Here is a 26116-nt window from a genome sequence, read left to right as displayed (position 1 = left end):
TCAATTTCCACAACGACAGATGGAAGTTTGTTCCAGCAATTAACCACCCGCCTGGCTAAAGGCAAATTTCCGCACATCTATTCTACATCTGTCTTTTCTTAATTTGAATTTATGCCCCCATAGTTTCGTAATCTGAACAAGTGGAAGGATCCCATCAGAATTCAGCGTGCTCAACCCATTCAAGACCTTATACACCTCAATCAGATCACCGCGCAGTTGCCTAGTCTCCAGCCACTGCAATTTGCAGAACTTAAGCCTCTCTTGGTAAGAGGATCCCTTCATTCCCCTCACCAATCTTGTTGCCCTTCTCTGTACATGCTCAAGTAAATCTACATCCTTCCTAAAATGAGGCCTCCAGACCTGTACGCAGTACTCAAGGCGTGGCCTGACCATTGCCTTATACACAGGGACAATCACCTCCTTCTCCCTGCTAGCAAAATTTCTATATATCATTGACAAAACCCCATGACCTGCCCTGGCAGCCTGTCTGCATTGCTCAGAAACCTTCATATCTGACTGCACAATTACTCCTAGGTCTTTCTCATTTTCTACCACCTTAAGTGTAGTACCACACAGTTGGTACGTTTCTCTGGGGTTACTTCTACCCATATGCAGTACTTTGCATTTGTCAAGGTTAAACTTCAGTTGCCACTTCTTAGCCCATCTGCCCAAATTACCTAGATCCTGTTGCAGTTGCACACTGCCATTACTGTCATTAACAACCCTGCCAACCTTTGTATCATCTGCAAACTTCGACATTAAGCCTGATATACCTTCATCAATATCATTGATAAATATACAAAACAACAGTGGACCTTTTTTTTTTTTTTTTTTTTTTTTTTGATTTGGTAGTTGTTGGCGCATCGGCTTCTGTGGCCATATTGCACCTCCCAAGGTTTTTGCAGTACTTTGATCCAAGCCCGAAGCGGGAATCGAACCCGCAACCTTTGGGTTGCCGGGCAGGTACTTTACCCACTCGGCTAGCCCGGTCGGCAACAGTGGACCTAACACCTAACCCTGTGGGACTCCACTAATAACATTAGTCCATGAAGAGCAGCACCCATTGATTACCACCCTCTGTCTTCTCCCACTTAACCATCCTTTTATCCATTGTAGCAACTTACCCTTAATACCATTCTGCACCAATTTGTACAATAGTCTTCCATGCGCAACAGTGTCAAAAGCTTTATTGAAATCCAAATATATGATATAAAAATTATTTTTTGCATCCAGTTCCTTTGTAACCACATCATAATATCCTATCAAATTTGTCAGACAAGACTTTCCCTTAACAAACCCATGCTGTGTCTGAATTCAGACACAGCAATAATTCAGACCCATGCTGTGTCTGAATTATTGCTGCAGTCTTGTCTAGATGATCCTGCAATGCATCTTTAACCAGTGACTCCATTATTTTACCCGGAACCGAGGTTAAACTAACTGGTCTGTAATTACTCGTGTCACCCTTCGATCCCCCTTTGTGAATTGGGAATACATTTGCACATCTCCAGTCAGTGGGAAACTCCCCTGAGTCCAAGGATGATCTCATAATTATGGCTAAGGGTTTGCTTACTTCCTTTGCCGCCTCCTCTAATATAACTGGATAGATCCCATCCACCCCAGGTGCTTTTCTTATGTTTAACTTTAACAATTTCTCCTCCACTTTGCTTTCAGTTATTACAAAATCATTAAGTATCCTGCTACAATTTGATAACCTTCTGCCATTTTCAAATCTTAATAATTCCTCATGTGTGAATGTAGATGCAAAATACTCATTCAGTTTGTTTGCTACCTGAGCAGGATCATCAACAGTCGAACCATCGATGTCAAGTGGACCAATCAGATTCATCCCCTTCCTTTTAGAGTTTATATAAGTAAAGAAATCCTTGCTGTTTTTCTTAGCATCTTTTGCCAAGGATTTCTTGTAATCTGCCTTCGCCTGCCTAACCTCCTTTGTGACCTGATTACAGACTAGCTTATATCTGCCATAGGCTTCTGAGTCGCTTGATAATTTATATGCATCCCATGCATTTTTCTTCTCTGTTACGAGTCTCATTAGTTCATTAGATAACCATTTAGGCCTAAACCTTTACTAATACAAACCAGTACCGCTACTAATACTAATATAATATAAATAACACTAATAATATAATACTTGAATATAATAGTAATGTAATACTAATACTAACATTAGATGATAGATGACTCTCATTATCAACCAGTGCAATATCACCACTTTGCTTACTGAAGGCTTGAAATGGTGAAACCCATGTTTAGTCTCTAGTTTGTAGAGCAAAGTTTCTAGCATCCCTCCCCCCATCTCCTTCAAACCCATGCACAGTATTAAGTACTATAGGCTTTGATTTTCGTGTTTGGAGTTTTAACTGGGGGGGGGAACCTTATTAATTGTGCATTACTACACTCAGGGTAGTGGAAAATGAAAAAGATCGGGGGGGGGGGGTAATTTTGCAGTTCTCTGAGCAGTGGAGACATGATGCCAGGACAGCTCATGGGGTTTTGTCAATGATTTACAAAAACCTTGCTAGCAGGGATAAAGTGATTATCTCTTTGTACAAGGCCATGGTCAGGCACATCTTGAGTACTGTATAGAGGTCTGGAGGCCTGACTTTAGGAAGGATGTAGATCTGCTGGAATGGGTACAGAGTGGGGCAACCAGATTGATGAATGAAACAAAAGAGTGCGAGTGCTCTTACCTAGAAAGGCTTCAGTTCTGCAAATTACAGCTTCTGGAGACATGGCACCTGTGGAGTGATCTGATTGAGGTGTTTAAGGCCTTGAATGGATTCAGCAAGCTGAATGGGAATGACAATCTTCCTCTTGCTGATAATAAATTTAATTTAAATCGAGGAAGGATGGTTGTAGGATAGATATGCAGAAGTTTGTCTTCAGTCAGCAGGTGGTTGATTGTTGGAACAGGCTTCCATCTGTTGCGGAAGTGTGTAATGTGTTTTTTTTTTTATTTTGGCGGATGCTATATAAGCTTGCTTTCTTGCATCATTTGCCACTACTAGTACGACCACCTTGTATTTTCAATGTGAAGAATACTTATACATTTCAATAAAAATTTTATTTTGCTTTCTTGGTGAATTGCATATAATTGGCTCTAGAGTAAAATTAAACACTATTAATTCTAATTTATTTATTGATGAACTGTTTTTTTTTGGTAAATTGTATTTTCAGTGAATTGATCTTTGGTGAATTTTCCTAGACCTGTCTATAAAATACCATAAACTTTAAGATTATTGATAAATGGAATAAGATTATTTAAAAAAAGTTTAAAGATCAGGATAAAATGCTAATTTTTTTTTTACAAATGTGAATAGTATTGGGTTTCACCAAAGGGCTGTTCTCTATTAACATAGAGAACAGCCATTTGGTGAAACACACTACTATTGATATTTTATTGATCGAGAGTTGAAGTTGTCTATTAGTAGAATGATGGTTGGGAATAATAAGACTGTCACCATAGCAATATGTTTTTACAGAATTTGGAATGAATCATGTGATGATATTCATTCTTACAGCACTTCTACTTATTCTTATTGCAAACAGTCAGCATGAAATTCTCTATCCCAGTCGTCTGTGCAGGAACAGATGTCCTGTAAGGATACCTTCCTGCACAGATGACTTGGATAGAGAATTTCTACAACTGACCTGTAAGGGCTCTATACTGAAGGAAAATTTGAATACGAGGCAAATGACTAAAGTAATGCAGATGTTGGTGAATACTAAATTACTTTTAATTGAACAATAATAAAATTAATATCAAACAAAGTACTTCCTCATTTAAAAAAAATCTTTTCTTTTATTTAGATTCTCTTTCCACAACCTTGGTGGCAGAAATGCCCACTACTAATGTGACTAAATGATCCAGTGTGAGGGTGCAGAAGCATTAGCATTATAAGAGGCTTTTGATGCAACAAAGCAAGTTACACAGCATTAGCCAAAAAACCCCTTCCCATTTCACTCATCCATTCACTCCAAATGTTTGTCTAGTTCTGCCTTAAATTTATTTATGCTGTCAATTTCTACAATGACAGATGGAAGTTCGTTCTAGAAATCAACCAACTGCTTGGCTAAAGGCAAATATCCGCCCATCTATTTTGCAACTTAATCTCCTCAATTTGAATTTATGCCCCCTCGGGCAATTAATCTGGGCAAGAGGAAGAATAGCATCAGCATTGATGCATGTTCAAACAATTAAAGGCCTTATACACTACAATAAGATCACCTCACTGGTGCCTAGTATCCAAACACCGTAATTTGCAAAACTTAGGCCTTTCTTTGTAAGAACACCACTTTATTTCCTTCACTAATATTGTTGCAGTTCTCTCTGTAATCGTTCCAGCACCTCTGCTTCCTTATTAAAATGAGGCCTCCAGACCCGTATACAAAACTCAAGTTGTGGCTTGACCATTGCCTTATACGAGGGGATAATCACCTCCTCATCCTTGCAAGAAAAATTCCTGAATATCATTGACAACACACTCTTGCAGACCATCTGAACTGCTCAGAAAACTTCATATTTGATTGAACAATTACCCCCAGGTCCTTTTTATTCTTTACCACCCTGAGTGTAATATCAAACAGTTGATACATTATTCTGGGGTTACTGCTATCAACTTCAGCAACAACAGATGGAAGTTTGTTCCAGCAATTAAACACCTGATGGCTAAAAGCAAATTTCCACAAATCTATTCTACAAACGTCTTTCCTCAATTTCAATTCATGACCCCTCAGGTTCGTAATCTGAGCAAACAGAAGAATCCCATCTGAATTCAGGGTGGTCAACACATTCAAGGCCTTATACACATTCTTGCACCCTTTAGGATTTAATTTTGTACAGAAATTGAAATTTTATTGAAAGTAAATCTAAATCATGACTCAAACCAGAGCAGCAAAGCAAAAGGCTCAAGCTAATGGGAATGCTGTGGCCCAGGGGAGAACTGAGGGGGGCAGTTGTCCTCTGAATCACAGCCTTTTAAGATGCACTATTTGCTTGATGTTTGCGGAGCAGTCAGGTATGGGACATGATACTGCCATGGGGGATGTCTTTGCATGTGTGCGATGCAAGGAGTGTAAGGAAATCAGGCAACAACTCAGCGTTGTTATGGGCCTATATGAGAGCTTGAAGGACAGGGTGGATGCCCTCGAAGGATTACAAGTGAGGGGCCCATCAAGCGCTCAGCTGCCCACACCAATGCCAGAGCTTGCACTTGGTCATCGTGCAACACAGCGGCAACCCCCAAGGCAGAATGCGCTGGTCCCAAAGGAACTAGTAGTTGTTGGTGACTCTATTGTCAGGGAAACGGGAAACATGCTTTGTAAAAAGGATAGGTGGAACAGGACCAGGGTATGTCTGCCAGGGGCAAAGGTTGATGACATTATAGAGCGGATATCATCTTTTAAGGGCACAAAAGGTGATATAGTTGTACACGTTGACACTAATGACATTAAGAGTAGGAGACCGGCGGAATTACTTGACAAGTACAGGTCACTGATGAAAAAAAGCCGTGAATTAGGGTTGAATTTGAAAGTGTCTGCAATTCTGCCCAGACACGATAGGAGGGAGTATATGATGAGAGCCCTGTCGATCAATTCGGCCCTGGAAAGGTTGTGCAGGGCTCAAGGGGTAGAATTTTTTCAGCCTGGTCTGTACTTGTTAACAGGAGAGACTGCTTCTACAGGGATGGGATACACTTAAATAGAAAGGGTGCAAGAATGTTTGCTGATGCTATCGAGGCAGTGTTAGGTGGGTCGGAAAACTGCTAGATTGGGGGGACACAAGGGACTAATAGATTAACAGTAGCCACTGGCAGAGGTGAAAGTGATTCTTGCACTGCTTCTATTGGAATGAGCCACAGCCTGGAAAATAAGATGCAGGATAATTCAGAGACTGCTGGGAGTCACTGGGGTACAAGTAAACACATGGGTTGTGTTAGGGTAGCTAAGAAAAAGAACAGGTGCATGTATACTTGCGTGTACACCAATGCTAGGAGTTTAGTAAATAAATTTGATGAATTTGAGGTATTGCTCAAAACATCAAAGGCAGATATTGTGGGGATTTCAGAGACGTGGTGTCACACAGATATAAGGAATGCAGAACTGGAATTTGGGGAGTACAATGTCTACAGAAAGGATAGACAGGATAGGAAGGGAGGAGGGGTTATGCTATTAGTTAAAAAATACATAAAATTAAAGGAAGTGAAGCCAGTCGACATCGCTGGACAGTGCAGTGTCGAGTCAGTTTGGTGTGACATAAGCATTGGGAGATCAAAATTGAGAGTAGGAGTGTGCTATAGGCCTAATGACTCTGAGTATAATAAGAAACTGTTCGGAGAAAGAGAGTGGGCCAGTAAATCAGAGAGTCTTATAATGGGGGATTTTAATTTCCCAGATATTGACTGGAATTTGGGGGCTGGTCACTCACACAGTAGCAAGGCTTTTGTGGATTTATTGGATGATTGTTTTCTACATCAGCATGTTCGGGAGGCAACTAGAGGGAGTAATACTCTTGATTTGATTATCAGTATAGATTCTTCATGCATTAAGAATCTGCAGATAAATGAACCACTAGGTGGCAGTGATCACAGTGTTCTGAAGTGGGAGTTACTCAAAGAGGTAACTACCATTAGGGGTAAAGGGAAGGGGTATTGCTTTCGTAAAGGCGACTACAATGGACTGAGACAGTATTTAAATTCTATACAGTGGGATCAACTGATGATATTGCCAACAGCAAATTCAAAATGGGAAGCATTCAAAGAACTTATCTTGGAAGCTACTAGGCTTTACATACCAACTAAGAAATATTGTTCAAGGTTTAGGCCTAAATGGATGTCAGATGAACTAATGAGGCATATGGCAGAGAAGAAAAATGCATGGGATACATACAAATTAACACGTGACACAGACGCCTATGATAGATACAAGTTGATCTGTAACCAAGTTACAAAGGAGGTTAGGCAGGCGAAGGCAGATTACGAGAGATCCTTGGCAGGGATGCGAAGAAAAACAGCAAAGAGTTCTTTACTTATGTAAACTCTAGAAGGAAGGGGATGAATCAGATTGGTCCACTTGATATCGATGTGTCAACTGTTCATGACCCTGCTCAGGTAGCTAACAAACTAAATGAATATTTTGCATTGACATTCACACATGAGGAGTTATTCAGCGAGGGGAATGCCAGAGGTGTATTCAACTCTAGCAGTAAGCTAGAGAATCTTGTAATAACTGAGAGCAAAGTGGAGGAGAAATTGTTGAAGATAAACACAAGAAAGGCACCTGGGGTGGATGGGATCTATCCAGTTATATTAAAGGAGGCAGCAAAGGAAGTAAGCAAACCCTTAGCCATAATTATGAGAGCTTCCTTGGACTCAGGGGAGGTACCCATGGACTGGAGATGTGCAAATGTGACCCCAATTCACAAAGGAGGATCAAAGGCTGACACAAGTAATTATAGACCTGTGAGTTTAACTTCTGTTCCCGGAAAATTAATGGAGACACTGGTTAAAGAAGCACTGCAGGATCATCTAGACAAGACTTCAGTTATAGCTAGGACACAGCATGGTTTTGTTAAGGGGAAGTCTTGCCTGACCAATTTGATTGGATACTATGATGCAGTCACAAAAGAACTGGATGCAGGAAATAATTTTCATATTATATACTTGGATCTTAGAAAGGCTTTTGATACTGTTGCACATGGAAGACTGCTGCACAAATTGGAGCAGTGTGGCATTGGAGGCAAATTGCTGCTATGGATAAAGGGGTGGTTGAGGGGGAGAAGACAGAGAGTGGTAATCAATGGACACTGCTCATCGTGGACTAATGTTATTAGTGGAGTCCCTCAGGGTTCAGTATTGGGTCCTTTATTGTTTTCTGTATTTATAAATGATATTGATGATGGTATATCAGGCTTAATGTCCAAGTTTGCAGACGATACGAAGGTTGGCAGGGTTGTCAAGGACACTACTGACACTATGCTGCTGCAACAGGATTTGGAAAGGTTGAGCAGATGGGCTTCGAGGTGGCAAATGAAGTTTAACATTGACAAATGTAAAGTACTACATATGGGAAACAGCAACCCCAGAGCAACGTATCAACTCTGTGGTACTACACTGACAGTGGTAGAGAATGAAAGGGACCTGGGGGTGGTTGTGCAGGCAGATATGAAGTTCTCTGAGCAGTGCAGACGGGCTGCAAGAGTAGCTCATGGTGTATTGTCAATGATATATAGGAATTTTTCTAGCAGGGATAAGGAGGTGATTATTCCCTTGTATAAGGCAATGGTCGGGCCACACCTAGAGTACTGTATACAGGTCTGGAGGCCTCATTTCAAGAAGGATGTAGAGCTGCTGGAACGAGTACAGAGAAGGGCAACAAGATTGGTGAATGGGACAAAGGGGTGCTCTTACGAAGAAAGGCTTAAGTTTTGCGCATTACAGTGTCTGGAAACTAGGCACCAGCGAGGTGATCTGATAGAGGTGTACAAAGCCTTGAATGGTTTGAGCATGCTCAATGCTGATGGGATTCTTCCTCTTGCTCACAATAATCACCTGAGAGGGCATAAATTGAAATTGAGGAAAGACAGATGTAGGATAGATGTGTGGAAATTTGCCTTTAACCAGCGGGTGGTTGGTAGGTGGAACAGACTTCCATCCCTTGTCGTGGAAGTTGATAGCCTAAATAAGTTTAAGGCTCAGCTGGACAGGTATTTTGAACGAACAGAGGGGTGAAGTGGAAGTGGTTTTTTTTTTTTTTTTTTTGGCTGATGCTGCATAAGCTTGCTTTCTTGCATCAAATGCCTCTACTAATGCTAATGCAATCAGATCACCTCGCAGGTGCCTAATCTTTAGCCGCTGCAATTTGCAGGACTGAAGTCTTTCTTGGTAAGCGGACAACTTCATTTCCCTCACCAATCTTGTTGCCCCTCTCTGTACATGCTCAAGCAACTCAACATCCTTCCTAATATGAGGTCTCCAGACCTGTATGCAGTACTCAAAGTGTGGATTGACCATTGCCTTATACAAAGGGATAATCACTTCCTTTTCCCTACTTGCAAAATTCCTATATATCAATGTTTGTTTGTTATTTGGTTTTTTCAGGAGCATTAGCAACTACGGCCATATTGCTCCGGGGATATGCGGTGGTCATTCCCTGACCTTTCCGCATCCTCCATATTTGGTGGTTACGGGCTCTGATCCCAGGCTAATCAAGAAGCGTATGCTACGCACTGCTATTCTTGCCCATCTGGCTACGGAGGCACCACCTTTCTAAGATCCAAATATATGATATCAAAGTTATTCTTTGCATCCAGTTCCTTTGTGACTACATCATTGTATCCAATCAGATTAGTCAGACAAGACTTCGCCTTAACAAACCATGCTGTGTCCGAGCTATAACCGAAGTCTTGTCTGGATGATCCTGCAATGCTTCTTTAATCAATGCCTCCATTAATTTCCCTGGAACAGAAGTCAAACTAACAGGTCTGAAATTACTTGTGCCATCCTTTGATCCTCCTTTGTGAAATGGGGTTACATTTGCACATTTCCAGTCCATGGGAACCTCCCCTGAGTCCAAGGAAGCTCTAATAATTATGGCTAAGGGTTTGCTTACTTCCTTTAATATAACTGGATAGATCCAATCCACCCCAGGTACCTTTCTTATGTTTATCTTCAACATTTTCTCCTCTACTATATTCTCTGTTATTACAAAATCATTTAGCTCACTGACAGAGTTTAATACAACTCTGGCATTCCCCACCCTGAATAACCACTCATGTGTAAATGTAGATGCAAAATACTCATTCAGTGGATCAACAGTTAAATCATCAATATCAAGTGAACCAATCGTGATTCATTTCCTTCTTTCTAGAGTTCACTTAAGTAAAGAACTCTTTGCTGTTTTTCTTCAAACTTTGCCAAAGATTTCTCGTAATCTGCCTTTGCCTGCCTAACCGCCTTTGTGACTTGATTACAGACCAGCTTATATCAACCGCAGGCTTCTGTGTCACCTGTTAATTTATATGTATCCCATGAATTTTTCTTCTTTGCCACCTGTCTCATTAGTTCATCTTATATCCATTTAGGCCTAAACCTTGAGCAATATTTTTTACTTGGTATGAAAAGCCTAGTAATTTCCAAGATTAATTCTTTGAATGCTTTCCTTTTTGAATTTGCTGTTGGTAACATCATCGGTTGGTCCCACTGTATAGAATTTAAATACTATCTCAGACCATCATAGTCGCCTTTACGAAAGCAAAAACCCTCCCCTTTACCCCTGATGGTAGTTACCTCTGAGTAAATCCCACTTCAGAACACCGTGATCACTGCCACCTAGTGGTTCCTTTATCTGCAGATTCTTAATGCATGAAGAATCACTAATGATAATCAGATCAAGAGTATTACTCTCTCTAGTTGCCTCCCGAATATGCTAATGTAGAAAACAATCATCCAATAAATCCCAAAAAGCCTTGGTAGTGTGTGAGTGACCAACCCACAAATTCCAGTCAATATCTGGGATATTAAAATTCCCCATTATAAGACTCTCTGATTTACTGGCCCACTCTATTTCCCCGTACAGTTTCTTATTATACTCATCAGAGTCATTAGGTCTATAGCACACTCCTACTCTCAATTTTGATCTCCCAATGCTTATGTCACACCAAACTGACTCAACACTGCACTGTCCAACGATGTCGACTGGCTTCACTTCTTTGGATTTTATGTGTTTCTTAACTAATAGCAAAACCCCTCCTCCCTTCCTATCCTGTCTATACACATTGAACTCCCCAAATTCTAGTTCTGCATTCCTTATATCTGTGTGACACCACGTCTCTGATATCCCAACAATATCTGCCTTTGATATTTCGACCAACACCTCACACTTCAATTTTATTTACCAAACTGCTAAAATTGGTGTATACACAAGTATACCTGCTCCTGTTCTTATTCTTAGCTACCCTAACACGGCCCATGTATTTGCTTGTACAGCAATGACTCCCAGCAGTCTCTGAAATCCCCCGCACCTTGTTTTATAGGCTGCTGCTCATTCTAATAGAAGCATATGCACTTTGAGTAGACTGTGGTTCAAGCCCACATGACTGCAAAATAGGGGTTAATTCATTATCAAATAATTAATTAGATAGTATGAACCAGAGCTGTAATGCTCAATATGTTCTACGTTGATATCAATATTTGTAAAATAATAAGAGAGGTTTAACTCAATATAGTACGTAGAACACTTCCGTATGATTTCTGGAGAGTATCATACGGAAGTGTTCTACGTACTATATTGAGGTAAACTTCTCTTAATATTCAAATAATTAATATAAACTCTTCTGACTGAGTGGTCATGCCAGCGCATAAACAATGACATTAAGTTAGAATCATCCTTCTGGTTAAGTCTTATGGTAATCAACTTCCAAAATGGAAGTTTAACATTTAAACGCTGTTCTTATAATAAATTTGTATTTGTAAAATGATAAGAGGAGTTTACCTCATAGTATGTAGAACACTTCTGTATGATACTCTCCAGAAATTAAAACGAAAAAATCGAAACCTTACATTAGAGTAAAAAATAAATAATTAAAAACCAATTTAACGCAATTAAAAATAATCTAACGAAAATATTCAAAACAATTTTCCTTCCTGAAGCTGACAATGCTTTTCGACCGTATGACGTGATCACAAGAATGAAAATTACCGAATAGGGTTGAACCTGAAACTTAAATAGTGATTATTTGTCTTCACACATGCGCGTAAAGGCCCATGCATCGGAGATCAAATATGGCCGCCGAACATTAACAGAATTCTTGTGTAATTTAATTTCTACGGTTTCTGCAATTAATAGGCGTGTATAATTATGTTGAAGAGTAGGGTATTTGGGCCTCATTAAATAAAAAAGTATGTTTTTCATTAATGGCATAAAAGGCTAATTCTGACACTGCTGAACAAGAAGCACGAACTGAGGCGTTGATTTACACGAATATTCAGAGAAAATCGCGTTGAATCTTGGTAAGACAAGTCGCAATCACCGCAAGAAATGTTGTATATCAGATCATTAATTTGTGTTGCGAACGCGGAAAGAACCGAGCGATTGTTCAGTATAGTGTGTAATTTTTGTATTGGCCTGGCCACAATTTTAAATTCGGTACCTTTAAAGAATCTATAAAGCTGTTTGTGACACTGTTCAACATATGGGACAGAAATAAAGTATTTTTTGATATTACTATTGTTGGCTGGTGTAGTTTTTTGTACCCTATCCTTAGCCTGTACCCTAATTCGGTTTATTGTGGCAAGGGGATAACCCCTGTTTAAGAACATGCTAGTTAATATTTGTATTTCTGAGCCCAAAGCAGATTCCGTCATTGAATATTTATAGGCATTTAGAAATTAATTAAAGATAATCGATCTTTTGTAGGTGAACAGGTGATTTCTATTATAATGTAGAAGCATACCGGTGTTTGTAAGTTTTCGATAGATGCTAAATTGGATTTTATTCAACAAGTACATACGAGTTGGGGTTGTCACCCAACTCGTATGTACTTGGTTGCAAGCCCGCAACAATGTGTTAAAATTCGCATGAACGTGTCTTGACCTATCCGATAATGTTTGCAATTTATTAACGTGTCTGTTTTTTTTTTCTGAGGCCTGTGCTTCCTGCCGCAAATCTATGGAGGTCTTCAATACAGACCAATCGTTCGGATGTAAATAATTTTTTAATTTATCGCGAAGCTTCCTAACGTGGAAAGGTGTTTTTGTTTATTCGAATATCGAGATTTTAAGGCAAGCTTAACAATATTACGCGATGTAGCCAGTGTTAGTTGTTTTATGCCTGAAAATTTTTTATTTAAATTAACCCTGGCAAACTTTGGAACGATGTTGTTTTGAAGGCAATATTTTAGAAAAGAAATATGGTAACTTTGGGCCGAGTATCTTAGTGTTGATTTAATGTAATTTCGCACTAAGTCATTCAAAAAATCCCCAATAATTGTGTGTATATCAATAGGTTACACCTGAAGAGACAGGAAGTGAATGAAATAGTCAATAAGAGTTTAAAAAATGAATTAGATAGTATGAATCAGAGCTGTAATAAGAGGAGTTTACCTCAATATAGTACGTAGAACACTTCCGTATGATACAGGCTAAGGATAGGATACAAAATACAGTCTGTCCTCGTATAGCACGATAGTTGTGTTCCTAGAAACTCTCGTGCAATGCAAAATCGTGCAATATAAACAACAGGCCCTATGGAAAAAGTGGGGTTAGGTGCCGACCACCCAAGGTTGAACACACATTTGGAACCAAAACATTACCAAACACAATAAATAATCGGGTAATTTTAATCGTTATAAAATACTTACGTATTTTATAACGATTAAAATACGTAATAAAAATATAATATATTTTTTATTATAATATAATAAATAATAAATATTTTTTATTATATTATAATAAAGTATTTCTAGTATTTTTTAATACTAGAAAAGTATTTTTTACGAATAAAATACGTATTTTATTCGTAAAAAAATTATTTTAAATAAAATAGTCGTAATAAAATACTTACGTATTTTATAATACGTAAGTATAAATTATAATACGTAAGTCGTAATAAAATGCTTACATATTTTATTACGACTATTACGTAATAAAATATTGCTAATGCTTTTGCTTCTATCGTAAGCAAACTTGTTTTTTGTTTGATTTTCTATCCAAACAGATGACAGCCGTTCCATCCCTTCCAATTCTTGTGTCTTAATCTAATGGATTTTAATTACACTTTGAGTTGTTCCCGCTATGAAAGTTGTTTTTATTTTCTCCGCATTCTTTGTAATTCTCGGCGTTGCCTCATTTAGGTCTGCAGCACGTGCAATATCACATGGTCTTTCATTTCGCTCAAAGCGTTTCACAATTTCATATTTTTTTCTCCATCGACAGAGGCGGACTGGCCATAAGCCTTACCCGGGAAATCCCGGTGGGCCGGAGGCCGGTGTGATTTTGGCCATACACCGTAGTATGAGGCCACTATAAATTTTCCCGGGTATGAATTTTTGACCCAGTCCCCCTTTGTTTATCGATATTGCTTTTTTCTTTTTCTCTCTGAATCTGTAGTGTCTTCACCAGGATGCTTCCTTTTCACACCTTTTAAGTATTTTACTAATTTTTAGGGAATAAAGCACAATTACAAAATTACACAATTACAAAATTTTTCTTTTTCTCTCTGAATCTGCAGTGTCTTCACCAGGACGCTTCCTTTTCACACCTTTTAAGTATTTTACTAATTTTTAGGGAATAAAGCACAATTACAAAATGAGGAGGCACGCTTGATACACATAAACAAAGCTGCGCGCGGGTAGCAACTGAATAAACAACACCGTAAAGGCCGAGATACACTATTAACACCCCACATTTTACTAAAGCACATTTCTGGGGGTTACTACCATAAAACAATAAAAACAATTTCCAGTTTTGTTTCTGCTAGTGGAATCTGTTATAAACTGGTAGTAAACTCCATCTAATTGCATTTGCGATTATATCGATAGCTGGAATTGTGTTGGTTTTTACGTTATTATGGCGAAATGTGTTTCCCCTTCACTGATATAAAACACATAAATACATTTTCAGAATCTTCTTCATTCCTATCGTGTTGCGTTCTGTTGGGGTGATTCCGCATTCGACTGGCATTTCTTGTAAACACAAAGGCGAATCGTGCATAAGCGAATTCTGTTCGTGTTATATAAGATAACGTTCCCCTATTTATAAATTGTGTATGATCGAATTCGTGTAATGTAAACACGCGTTATACGAGGACCGACTGTACTACACCAGCCAACAATAGTAATATCAAAAAATACTTTATTTCTGTCCCATATATTGAACAGTGTCACAAACAGCTTTATAGATTCTTTAAAGATACCGAATTTAAAATTGTGGCCAGGCCAATATGGAAATTACACACTATACTGAACAATCGCATGGTTCTTTCCGCGCTAGCAACACAAATTAATGATCTGATATACAACATTTCTTGCGGTGATTGCGACTTGTCTTACCAAGGTTCAAAGCGATTTTCTCCAATATTCGTGTAAATCAACGTGAAGCCTCAGTTCGTGCTTCTCGTTCAGCAGCGTCAGAATTAGCCTTTTATGCCATTAACGAAAAATATACTTTTTTATTTAATGAGGCCCAAATACCCTACTCTTCAACGTAATTATACGTGCCTATTAATTGCAGAAACCGTAGAAATTAAATTACACGAGAAATCTGTTAATGTTCGGCAGCCATATTTGATCTCCGATGCATGGGCCTTTATGCGCATGTGCGAAGACAAATAATCACTATTTAAGTTTCAGGTTCAACCCTATTCGGTGATTTTCATTCCTGTGATCATGTCATATGGTCAAAAAAGCGTTGTCAGCTTCAGGAAGGAAAATTGTTTTGAATATTTTTGTTAGATTCTTTTTATTTAATTGTGTTAAATTGGATTTTAATTATTTATTTTTTACTCTAATGTAAGGTTTCGATTTTTTCGTTTTAATTTCTGGAGAGTATCATACGGAAGTGTTCTACGTATTATATTGAGGTAAACTCTTCTTATTATTTTACAAATATTAATATCAACGTAGAACGTATTGAGTATTACAGCTCTGATTCATACTATCTAATAAATTTGTACATAAAATTCTTCACCATATCTAGGACTGAAGGCCACTGAATAATGTTCAGATTTTCAAACTTTTCCCAAGCAAACTGCTTTATTCAAGAGAGGAACATAAGCAGACTTTCTGATAGCATGCCTAGGATTATCAGTTTGCTTGGGCTCTTTAGGAATGCTTTCACTGGAAGTGATTTAGAAGCACTTTTTCTTGACCTCATCAATTTGTCTTTTATGAAAATTTTCTATCACGAACTGGATTCCAATGAGTCAGTGCCACTCGCTAATGACAGCTTGTTGTACTTTCCAAAATAATCCCAAAAAGTACTCATATAGTCTTTCTCAACAATTAAACTTTAAACAGCTTTGTCAAGGGCAACCTGGTGTACTAGTCAAGTTACATATTTAACCAAAGACAGTCAACATATACAAACACGTTTCAAAATCTTTAACTTCAGTGGTGTGCGTCTGCTGAAATTACTTAAATCTATCTTTTGTTTTAGCACTTCATTTTAGATATTACTAAATGCCTACCAAACATTTTTCCACTTTCAAAGGAGGGCTTGCAGTCCCCTTTCAGCACACAAATTAATAAGGCAACAAAAACAACCTATTACCCCCAAGTTCTTAACTTCCCCTTTTAATACTCTTACTACCTGCAGTTTTAAGGCTTACCGTAATAGCTGCATTATCTACACTAATTCCAGACTATTTTTTTAAAGAAATCCTGCTTGCCTTTCAAGGTTGTTTGCAAGAAGATGCCCACTGTTAAGTCATATCAAATATAGCTTCCTTTCAGTGCCAGAATTGGAGTTACCATCCAATGCTCTGGCACTGAGAGAAAGCTGTATTTGATATGACTATTATTTTATAGCTTGGAATCATTATAATTATGGCTATCTATAGCAATCAAAATGACCCATTTTTCAAAGCCATCAGAAACAATGCCTGATGTATTTGATCTTTAAAAACAGTGTTCTCCCCAGGACCTATCGAATAGGCACACCACCCAGTGAATTTAACCGATTGCCTGGCTAAAATTTAAGCAATTCTCGACGTACCATATGGTACTGCTCACTGATCTCTATCAACATTAATTCAACCATGATATGCAATCGAGGTCAATGCGACAAGAGCATATAACGTTAAATTATGGAATTAATTTTTGCTCTGGATTGCTTAAGTCATATTTATAAATAACAGAAAATTTTATGAGAAAGAAATGCAGTGCGACTGGTAAGAACAGTAACAAGTGACAATACCAAGCAGTGAATGTACAAAATTCCCTCAGCATCCCAAAAATGGTGGCCATAATGTTGCCAGCTGAAGGTTGTGTCTGAAATTTTTTGGGTGGGGGAGAACCCTTATGCTTCCATTGCATTGATTCTTGCTTGGTCTCACGATCCCAGTGATGAACCCATGTTTCATCACTCATAATAATTCTGGAGATGTAAGTTTCAGGATCCCTTCCATAAAACTCTAAATTCTCCTCACAACACAGTACTGTGAATTGCTTCTGCATAGGGATAAGAAATCTGGGGTTCCACCTTGAACTGACCTTAGTCATCCACAAATGTTCATGGAGAATGGTTATAACTGTTCCCTCAGATATGTCACATTCCCTAGAGATTTGGGACACCTTTAAACGTCTGTCATTCAGCACAAGGGTTTCACAGCTTGGCACATTTCTGGAGTGATTGCCATCACAGGCCTTCCTGGATGTGAATCATCTTCGATGGACTCCCTATCCTGTTTTTTTTTTTTTTGGACCGGAATCTAACTTGGTACTCTGAAAGTGCACTGTTGCCATACACAGCCAACCATCCTTTCATGAATGGCCTTTAGCCCATTTCCTTCTTTGGTGAGAAACTTGATGATTGAATGATGCTCCAATTTCAGCAAATCCATAATTTGATACAGGTGTCCTCCTTCTTTCTGTTACAGTAGCAAAAAACCTAAAAACAATGGGGATCAAAATTAGCATGATTCAAGTTGAGATATGAAGGAACATGATAAATCATGAATTATTTAAATATAACTATGGGAAAGTACCATAGGCAGATAACTTATTGAATGGCGCTCGTATATCCAACTGAAAGCTAACTGATTTTGACAACTGGGAGAAGCAAAGTGAGAAACTTTTTGAAAGTAAAAATAAGGCACCTGAGGATAATGGAACCTATTCAGTTATGTTAAAAGAAACAGCAAAGAAGACAAACGAACATTTAGCCATAATTATGAGAGCATTCTTTAATTCAAGGAATGTCTCTACAGAGTTATGCACAAATAATCTCTCTCTCTCATATTTTTTTTTTTTTTTTTTTATGAAAACCCCAAACACGAAAGGTATCAAAACCTACAGTACTTTGTACCGTGCGTGGGTTGAAGGAGAAGTATGGGGGGAGGGGAATGCCGGAAACTTTGCTCTAGAGACTAAACATGGGTTTCACCACTTCAAGCCTCCAATAAGCAAAGTGGTCAGAGGGAAAAGTTAAGTAATGCAGAATAACATGACAGAAATGCAAACATATTGCAATAATAGCAATGATTTGTTAACCCAACAATATGCATGCAGAATCTGTCAGGTGCTTCACAAAAAAAAAAGTTCTGCATGTTAACGGTTGAAACGCAAACTCTCTCTACCTTCCTAAATATAGAACTAGCGTTATTCAGTTTTTGAAATAATATTTTTGTTTTTAACAGAGTAATAGCGTTAAAAAATCTGAACAGGTGCTATGTGACTCTCTTTGTAAATGTTTGTGTTTCACATGTACACCTCACATGTTCTGCTTGCAGTTTATGTTTATATTTGAGTTGAATGTTTGCCATTCTAGTTCAAGGTTACTCACCAGTTACGTTCTCTAACTTTGTAAATATAGCACTGTCTCCCAGTCATGGACAGAAAGTTTTTCAAGGATTCTGAAGAATAATTAGCTGATAATATGAAAGACCACTTGATGGGGTATGTTCCCTTCAACTGTTCTTGTAACTGTTTTTCTGTACAGTTTTGCAAAGTGAGTAAATACTCCACTATTTTGGGATTTTTTATTTAAATCTAAAGAGAGAATTTTCTGATATGCTAGTTAGATTCTAATAATTTTATTTGATTTATTATATAAAAATAGTTTAGTATTAATTAATCATCATTATTTATTGGGAAAAAAAAAATGTTATCTAGATAGCCATACATGACTGATATCTGCAGTCATGTATGGGTAACCCATATATTTAAACTGTGTATGTAGCATAAGAGGCATCATTTTAATTGCATCTCATATTATGGCTGCCTTCACAACGAGATACCAGTTATTGCACTACTTTGAATAAGTAACGCTTCTCTGGCAGAGAAAACTACTGTTATTTATTCTAAGTGGATACCACCACCCAGAAGGCACCGTTTCAAAGCGGTTGGCCTATCATCGGTGGGTGGGCAGGTACCCTGGTAACGCAACATGGCATCACAGTTGCAAAGTGATTCCACTATATGAGAGATGCCAAATGGTGTACAGATAATGTATTTAAAGATAAAATGCACAAAGCATAATTATATATGGGTTTTAAGTAATTAACTATATAATATCGGTGTAGACATTATATAGTTACTGTCTGGGCAGTGGATATCACCACCAAGACGGCACCCAAATGGTGCCGTCTGGGTGGTAGTATCCACTGAGAATAAATAACAGTAGTCTTCTCTGCCAGAGAAGTGTTACTTATTCAAAGTAGTGCAATACCTAGTATCTTGTTGTGAAGGCAGCCACAATATGAGATACAATAGAAAATAACATACTGGTGGGGAAAGAGAGAGATACCTGCTGTGGGATGTTATCCTTCAGGGTTGCTAGGTTAGAAATTTTGCCATACAGATTATCCTACAGGTGGTGTCAAAGCCAAAAGTCACAAGGAATGAGGTTAGGCAATCAAAAGGCACAGAAACTGCTGTATTCCTAAAATGTGGAAGTTCTCTATCTTTCATATAAAGTCTTCCCTTTCTGTGGAATGATGAGTCACTAACCTGTCTCTATACTATTTGGCAGTCAGTTAATGTTACAGTTCAGAACAGTTTTATTAAAATAAAAAAAAATAAAAAAATAAAAAATTTGATAATGAGGTTAGCTACAAAAAGACCAAATCAAAGAGTAACCTTAGGTGCAAGGGAATTTCCTATATTTTATAGGGCGACTGCATAGTCCAAATCCTGCAATTTTGGGAGTTCACAGAGTCATTTTTTAGTGGAAATGGGCATCATTTCCCAAAAGAGGGGAAAATCCATGCCCCCTCCATCTGTCCCAAAAAGTAGAGAAAATGCCTGGGTTTCCAGCATAACCTGCTTGCAATTGCTGCACATGGTTGAGTTTATATGGGTGGACCACGAAACCTAATGCAAAACCTTCCAGAGTTGTGTAGTCTCTAGAGCAAAGTTTCCGGCATCCCCCTCCCCCCCATACTTCTCCTTCAACCCACGCACGGTACTAAGTACTATAGGTTTTGATACCTTTCGTGTTTGGGGTTTTCATAAAAAAAAAAAAAAAAAAATCTCTCTCTCTGATATACAGAGAGAGAGAGAGAGAGAGAGAGGGAAAAGTTAAGTAATTCAGAATAACATGACAGAAATGCAAACATATTGCAATAACAGCAATGATTTGTTAACCCAACAATATGCATGCAGGATCTGTCAGGTGCCTCACAAAAAAAAAAAAAAAAAAAATTTTGTATGTTAACAATTGAAACTCAAACTCTCTCTACCTTCCTAAATATAGAACTAGTGTTATTGGCCTTGGAGTAGCAAGACAGATGGATCCCATCTGTCTTGCTGCCACATGTACACTGGTTTTGCTTTTTGACACCAATATTGTTTGCAAATATTTCCATAACTGCAGTAGCAATATTCTCAACATACTTTTGGTTAAAGAGGTATCCTCTTCTTGGCTTTGCTCTCAGACTTCCTCCTGTTTCCTCAAACCATGCAATCATTTTTTTGCCATATCTCTCATATATAATAAAAAATAATTTTTATGTTAGCACACATTTTCATTGGACCTCTTGTTGGAGCCTGCAATGTTTATAATCCTGTTCTGGTAGCAGAGCTTCACAAACAAGCACACTGGCAGCGAGTGGGTGTCCACTGTGCTCCAAACACTACAAAATCCAAATCTGCAGAATCTTACACATTTCATACTATATTCATGTGCAACTTAAAATGGGGTATATAAATTGTTTGCAGCATAACTTTTCCCTGGTATTGATTTTTGATAATATTTTTTATTTTTATTATTTTTTTTTTGTTTTCCCATGTAATTCTCTTCAGCATCCTCTGAGGAACATAACTACCAAAAGAAAATTTCCTCCATTAGATTATTCTCCAGATGGCTCTAAATGGGAATAATTTAATCATGGCCACTCATAATATAAGATAAAAAAAAAAAAACAAAAAAAACAGAGAAACCCTTTGTTTTGATAGGTGTGGGTTGATGCTATGGAAGAAATAGCAACCCTAGTAAGTTAGTTTCCTTAAAATAGTTTTCAAAATGCTTTTAGAAAAAAAAAAACTAGAAAAAGAAATATTGCACTCACTGATGAAGTGGTTACAAAAAGCATCACAAAGAATCTAAGCAGTCTCTGTAATTATTCACAGCAAGAAATAAAGACAGCAAATTTTAACTCTATGCAGGGCAGAGTACTCCATTTCCTCATAAATCAATTTGATTTATCTTAAACATGCCATGCCAAAAAAAAGTAACAGCTTAAATACAAAAGATACTGAAATGAGAATGGTATAAAATACCATTATCACAATAATATATATATATATATATATATATATATATATATATAAATTATATATTGAAAGAAATTCAATATATAATTGAAAACTTGAAACTCTTTCAAGTTCAATAAAATTATATATTGAACTTGAAAGAGTAATTATATACAAGAAAAATGAAAGCACAATTATTACAGTCAAAAAAACAAAGTTTAAATATTTTTGTATGCCACATCTAACATTCTGGTAAAAAATAAATAAACAAAAATTAAGGAAATAAACAGAAATTTAACACACTTACACATTACTATCTGTAAGATCATCAAAGTTGTATGCTCTGATCCTGTGGTGAGTATCAGCAGCCAAAACTGTTTTTCCATCCTCTCTGCACCACAAACATTGAACCCTAACACCTTCCCATGAATCTAACACATTACCATCTAAATCCTTTAAAAAGAAATAATTAAAGTAAATTGGCAAAATGAAATCCAAAATACTGAAGTATATATATGAGATCCTGAAATGTCTGAAAGCATGAAATACAGTATACATTTAGTAGGCCGTGGCAGCGTTAAGCAACAATTAAGGCAAAATGTTAGTGGCTCTGATATAGTAGATAAAAATTTAAATGATGCGCTGCTTTAAAATCCCAAGTTGTAGCAGCATCTGAGAGAGCTGTAGCTGTCTCAGATGCTGCTAAGCATACAATGCAAACTTTCTACAAACTCATTCATTGCTTTTTTTTATATTTGAAACAAATTTCCTTTAATTATATATAATTTCATATTAAAAATATATCCATGAAGTGTGAAAACTATTTGGCTACCACACTTTCATGTTAAGCACACTCGGCAAAAGCTATTATGAGGTACTATCATATTAAGTTACTCAAAGTAACCTGCACTATTATTTTGTTTCTGATAACAAACAAAAGATCTTAATATTTTTAACTTAAATTGATATTAAATTAAATATTTTATTACATGATAATAATTAGTTTATTATATTCATAATACTCTGCTAAATTAAAAAAAAAATTGTTATTGATAACTTCTCAGAGATTCAGAGCCACCCACAGAGAGCAAAACCACTGCTCTAAAATAAATGATTCATACTTACAACTGTACAAAGGTGTGGCTATTAAATAACAAGATTACTGCAATAAGATAAATATAATGAAATATTTCATACAAGTTATCCCCTTAAAAATAATTGCGTTGGGCTTGCACACACCATCCCATACATTTCTTTCAAGCACAAAGATTTCTGGAGGTCATTTTCTGTAAGCCCTTTTCGCACTTCGGTCATTTATTTTTGAATGTCTTCAATGGACTGAAAATAGGTTCCTTTAAGTACCCTTTTGAGTTTAGGGAAGAGAAACAAGGCACAAGGGACTAGGGTGCATGTTCACATGCAAAGGATTTGTTTTTTTGCCAGAAACTGGTGAATAGAGAGTGTACTGTATGCTGCAGCATTCAATCATCATTGCATAATTAATTCTTCCTTTGAATTTTTTCACACAGTCTGTTAGAACTTCAGTGTAGTATGTTTGACTAACAGTCTGATTTGGTGGAACATATTCAGCCATAATAATTCCTTTAATATCAAAGAAAACAAGAAGCATGATTTTTATTTTTAATTTTGACATTTTTGCATTTTTTTTTTGGCCTTGGAAATTGCTTTGTTTTCCATTGCATTGACCGTCTTTTAGTTTCTGGGTTGTACTGGAACAGCCAACGTTCATTGTAAGCAATTACAGTACTCAAAAAGTCTCAATCTTCAATTTTTTCCAAAACGTTTCCACAAACTTGGTCTTCTCATTCATTGATATTCATTCCAAATTTTTGGCACTATCTTGGCACACACTTTTCTCATGCCTAAATTTTCAGTTAAAACTGGTGTATTTCTTTTGTCCATATTGATTCTGATGCAATAATTCTAATGCTTAAATGATGATCACTTCTAAATCACTGTCCTTGCCTGGTCTACACTTTCATCAGTTTTCATGGATACCAGACAGCCAGGTAGTTTATCATCTTCCACTCTCTTTTTCTTTCTTTCTCTCTCTCTCTTCCCCAAAAATCTTTTATACCATTCAAACATAAGCATGGAGAAGATACTATGCAAGCTCTTGATATAGTATCTTCCCCATAAACTTGATGTAACATCTCATAACTTTTACTCTGTTTTTAAAAAAAAAAATACGAAGTGAATTTTTAACACAAGTAGAAGTTCTGTTAAATTTTTGAAGTTGATTCATTAGCATTAGTAGAGGCATTTGATGCAAGAAAGCAAGCTTATGCAGCATCAGCCAAAAAAAAATAAAATAAATAAAATAAATTGTTCTATTCATTGTTCTATTCTTTTGTCTATCTCTTATGGCAAACTGTAAAAATACAAGGCAATGAAAACCTGTCTCACTGCAAAGTGAATGAGTGTGTTCAAATGTGAATTGGCACACAACTAGGGAAAAGTTGAAGGTCAACTGCTGTACCTTTGTTTCACAGGTGGCACATGGTGTGTAGTGGCTGTACATGTAGCCTTGTTATTTAACAGCTACAACTTGTACATAAAGGATTGCAAAATTCACACTATAAACAGTAACATAAAAATTTAAATCTGTGGACTCAGGCTGGCCACAAAAAAATTAAACATTAACACGGAAGCTTAAAAAACATTTGATTGTTTAGGTGATATAGTCAGGGGTTGATCTATATTGGATAAAAGTAATCTTAATCCTTACTTTACATGCCAATCAGAAACAACATTTTTTGCTGTTTCTGATTGGCACCCCTCACCCACCCCATTCTTTGATGGGAATCCTGACAGTAACAACATTTGCTTTATTGGATAGCAAAGAAGAGGATGACACAAAAGATATTTTTTAAAAAAGACCAATCAGTTTTGTGAGTGTACTTAATTTGTTGTTTAAGTGCTGTTTCCTTTCACAAATTTCTCTTTTAGCTTATATGGCAGCATTATTTCTTCCTCAATGGTATAACAATTTTACGGAGAAAAAATATTTCACAAACGGGAAATATTTTATGGATAAAAAAAATCACTGCCACCAATACTCCATTTCCAAGGGTTTTTTTTTTAAAACCCATTTTAGGAAACCTCATTGAGTAATGCCATATTTCCTAAATGCTTAATCAAAAACCATTAATCATTCTATCTTAGGTTTCATCTAACCTTATTTAATATTGGTTAGTGCATCTGCATCATCACTACATAGTAAGGTAATAATGATGCAAAAAAATGTACAAACTTCAGTTTGTTTAAAAATTAAACTATGTAGTAAAGATGCAAATGCACTAACCAATGTCACAGTTTGACGCTTTATGCTCTAAAATATTACTAGTCTAAGAAGTACAGCAGAATGTCAGTTATTCGGAAGTCAGTTATCTGGAAAGGTTGATTTTTCTTCTTTTTTTTTCTTTTTTTTTATTAATGGTAGTATTTGAGACAAATGTTCATTTTGCTACTAGAGTATTTCTGTCTGTTTTTTTTTTTTTTTATGTTGTACATCTGGTAAAATGTTGGATTAGGACTAATGGGGTTTCTCAGAAACCATGAGTGATAGAATTTAGTCATTCGCTTCCGTGAAGCAAGTTTTCCATTACATATTTTGTTCCCTTCATTTCATATTGTTTAGTTTAGTTCCAGATTGCGTTGGATTGTTCACCCACTAAGAGGGAATGTGAGCTGGGTTTAGACAGGTTAGTTTTACAATACTGATGACTAGTTATTGCGATAGTAATATCAGCCCGAAACTGTGCGATTTATTATTTTTATCAGTTTTTTTTATGTTAAAATGTCAACGAAAATAAACAGTACTGAAATGGGCGGAAAACCAGGAAGAATAAGATATAAATCAAACTGATATTATTAAGGAACTTGAGATTTTGCAGCAAAAAAAAAAAAAAAGTTCAAACAAATGAAATAAAAAATGATTGAACATTATTTTAAAAAATTACTTTACAATTTTTTTTCACATAAAATTTGCAGCAAAATACCTATCAGAAAATACATACAAATGTAAATGTGCGATTTTAAGTTATTATTATTATTATTATTTATTTTTTTTTAATTAAATAAATTTGTTTTTTTCCCACTATTTAAAGTCTTTTCTTTTACCTTAATACATAATAACAGAAGTTATTTAATTTTACCTTACATTCAATTATCCGGAAGAGGTCTGACATTAATTATTCGGTATAACTGATGCTCTACTGCATACCTTTTAGTTTCTTCTGCTACTTTAAATAAGTCAATTGGGCTGTCAATCCTTATATCTCTGGATACATAACCATTCACTGATGAGAAGCCAAATAGCTTTGACACAGTGCTGTCTGAGTGAGTACTCAACTAACAGTCATTGTAGTCTTTTCTAAAGGGAAGGCATTACTTATTTGAAGTATAGGGATGGGCAACTTTCACAATATGAGATGTTACAATGATGATTCCAATGTACAAACTTTGGTTTGTCTAAAAAATTCAACAATATATTAATGACGGTCATAGCATAAGCAAGGGCACATGATACAAGAAAGCAAGCTTATGTAGCATCAGCCAAAAAAAAAATTTGTGGATTGGGGTCACATTTGCACATCTCCGGTCCATGGGTACCTCCCCTGAGTCCAGGGAAGCTCTCATAATTATGGCTAAGGGTATGCTTAC

At 36.8% G+C, this 26116-nt stretch overlaps 1 protein-coding gene across 3 annotated transcripts in view; it reads right to left on the bottom strand.

Annotated features, from left to right (window-relative positions):
* The window catches only part of LOC150081797 (WD repeat-containing protein 26), a 597339-nt gene that overhangs the window by 102101 nt on the left and 469122 nt on the right, over positions 1-26116 (bottom strand). For all 3 annotated transcript variants that reach the window (XM_090378893.1, XM_090378894.1, XM_090378895.1), the window contains one exon: positions 21738-21883. In XM_090378893.1, the coding sequence (XP_090235019.1) occupies positions 21738-21883 (146 nt within the window). The remainder of the gene's footprint in view (positions 1-21737; positions 21884-26116) is intronic.

The sequence above is a fragment of the Mastigoproctus giganteus genome, chromosome 8, assembly GCF_048544385.1.
Source record: "Mastigoproctus giganteus isolate SK-2022 chromosome 8, ASM4854438v1, whole genome shotgun sequence".
NCBI classification, from domain to species: domain Eukaryota; kingdom Metazoa; phylum Arthropoda; class Arachnida; order Uropygi; family Thelyphonidae; genus Mastigoproctus; species Mastigoproctus giganteus.
Note: the sequence above shows the minus strand (reverse complement) of the source record. Positions and strands in the feature narration are given on the sequence as shown.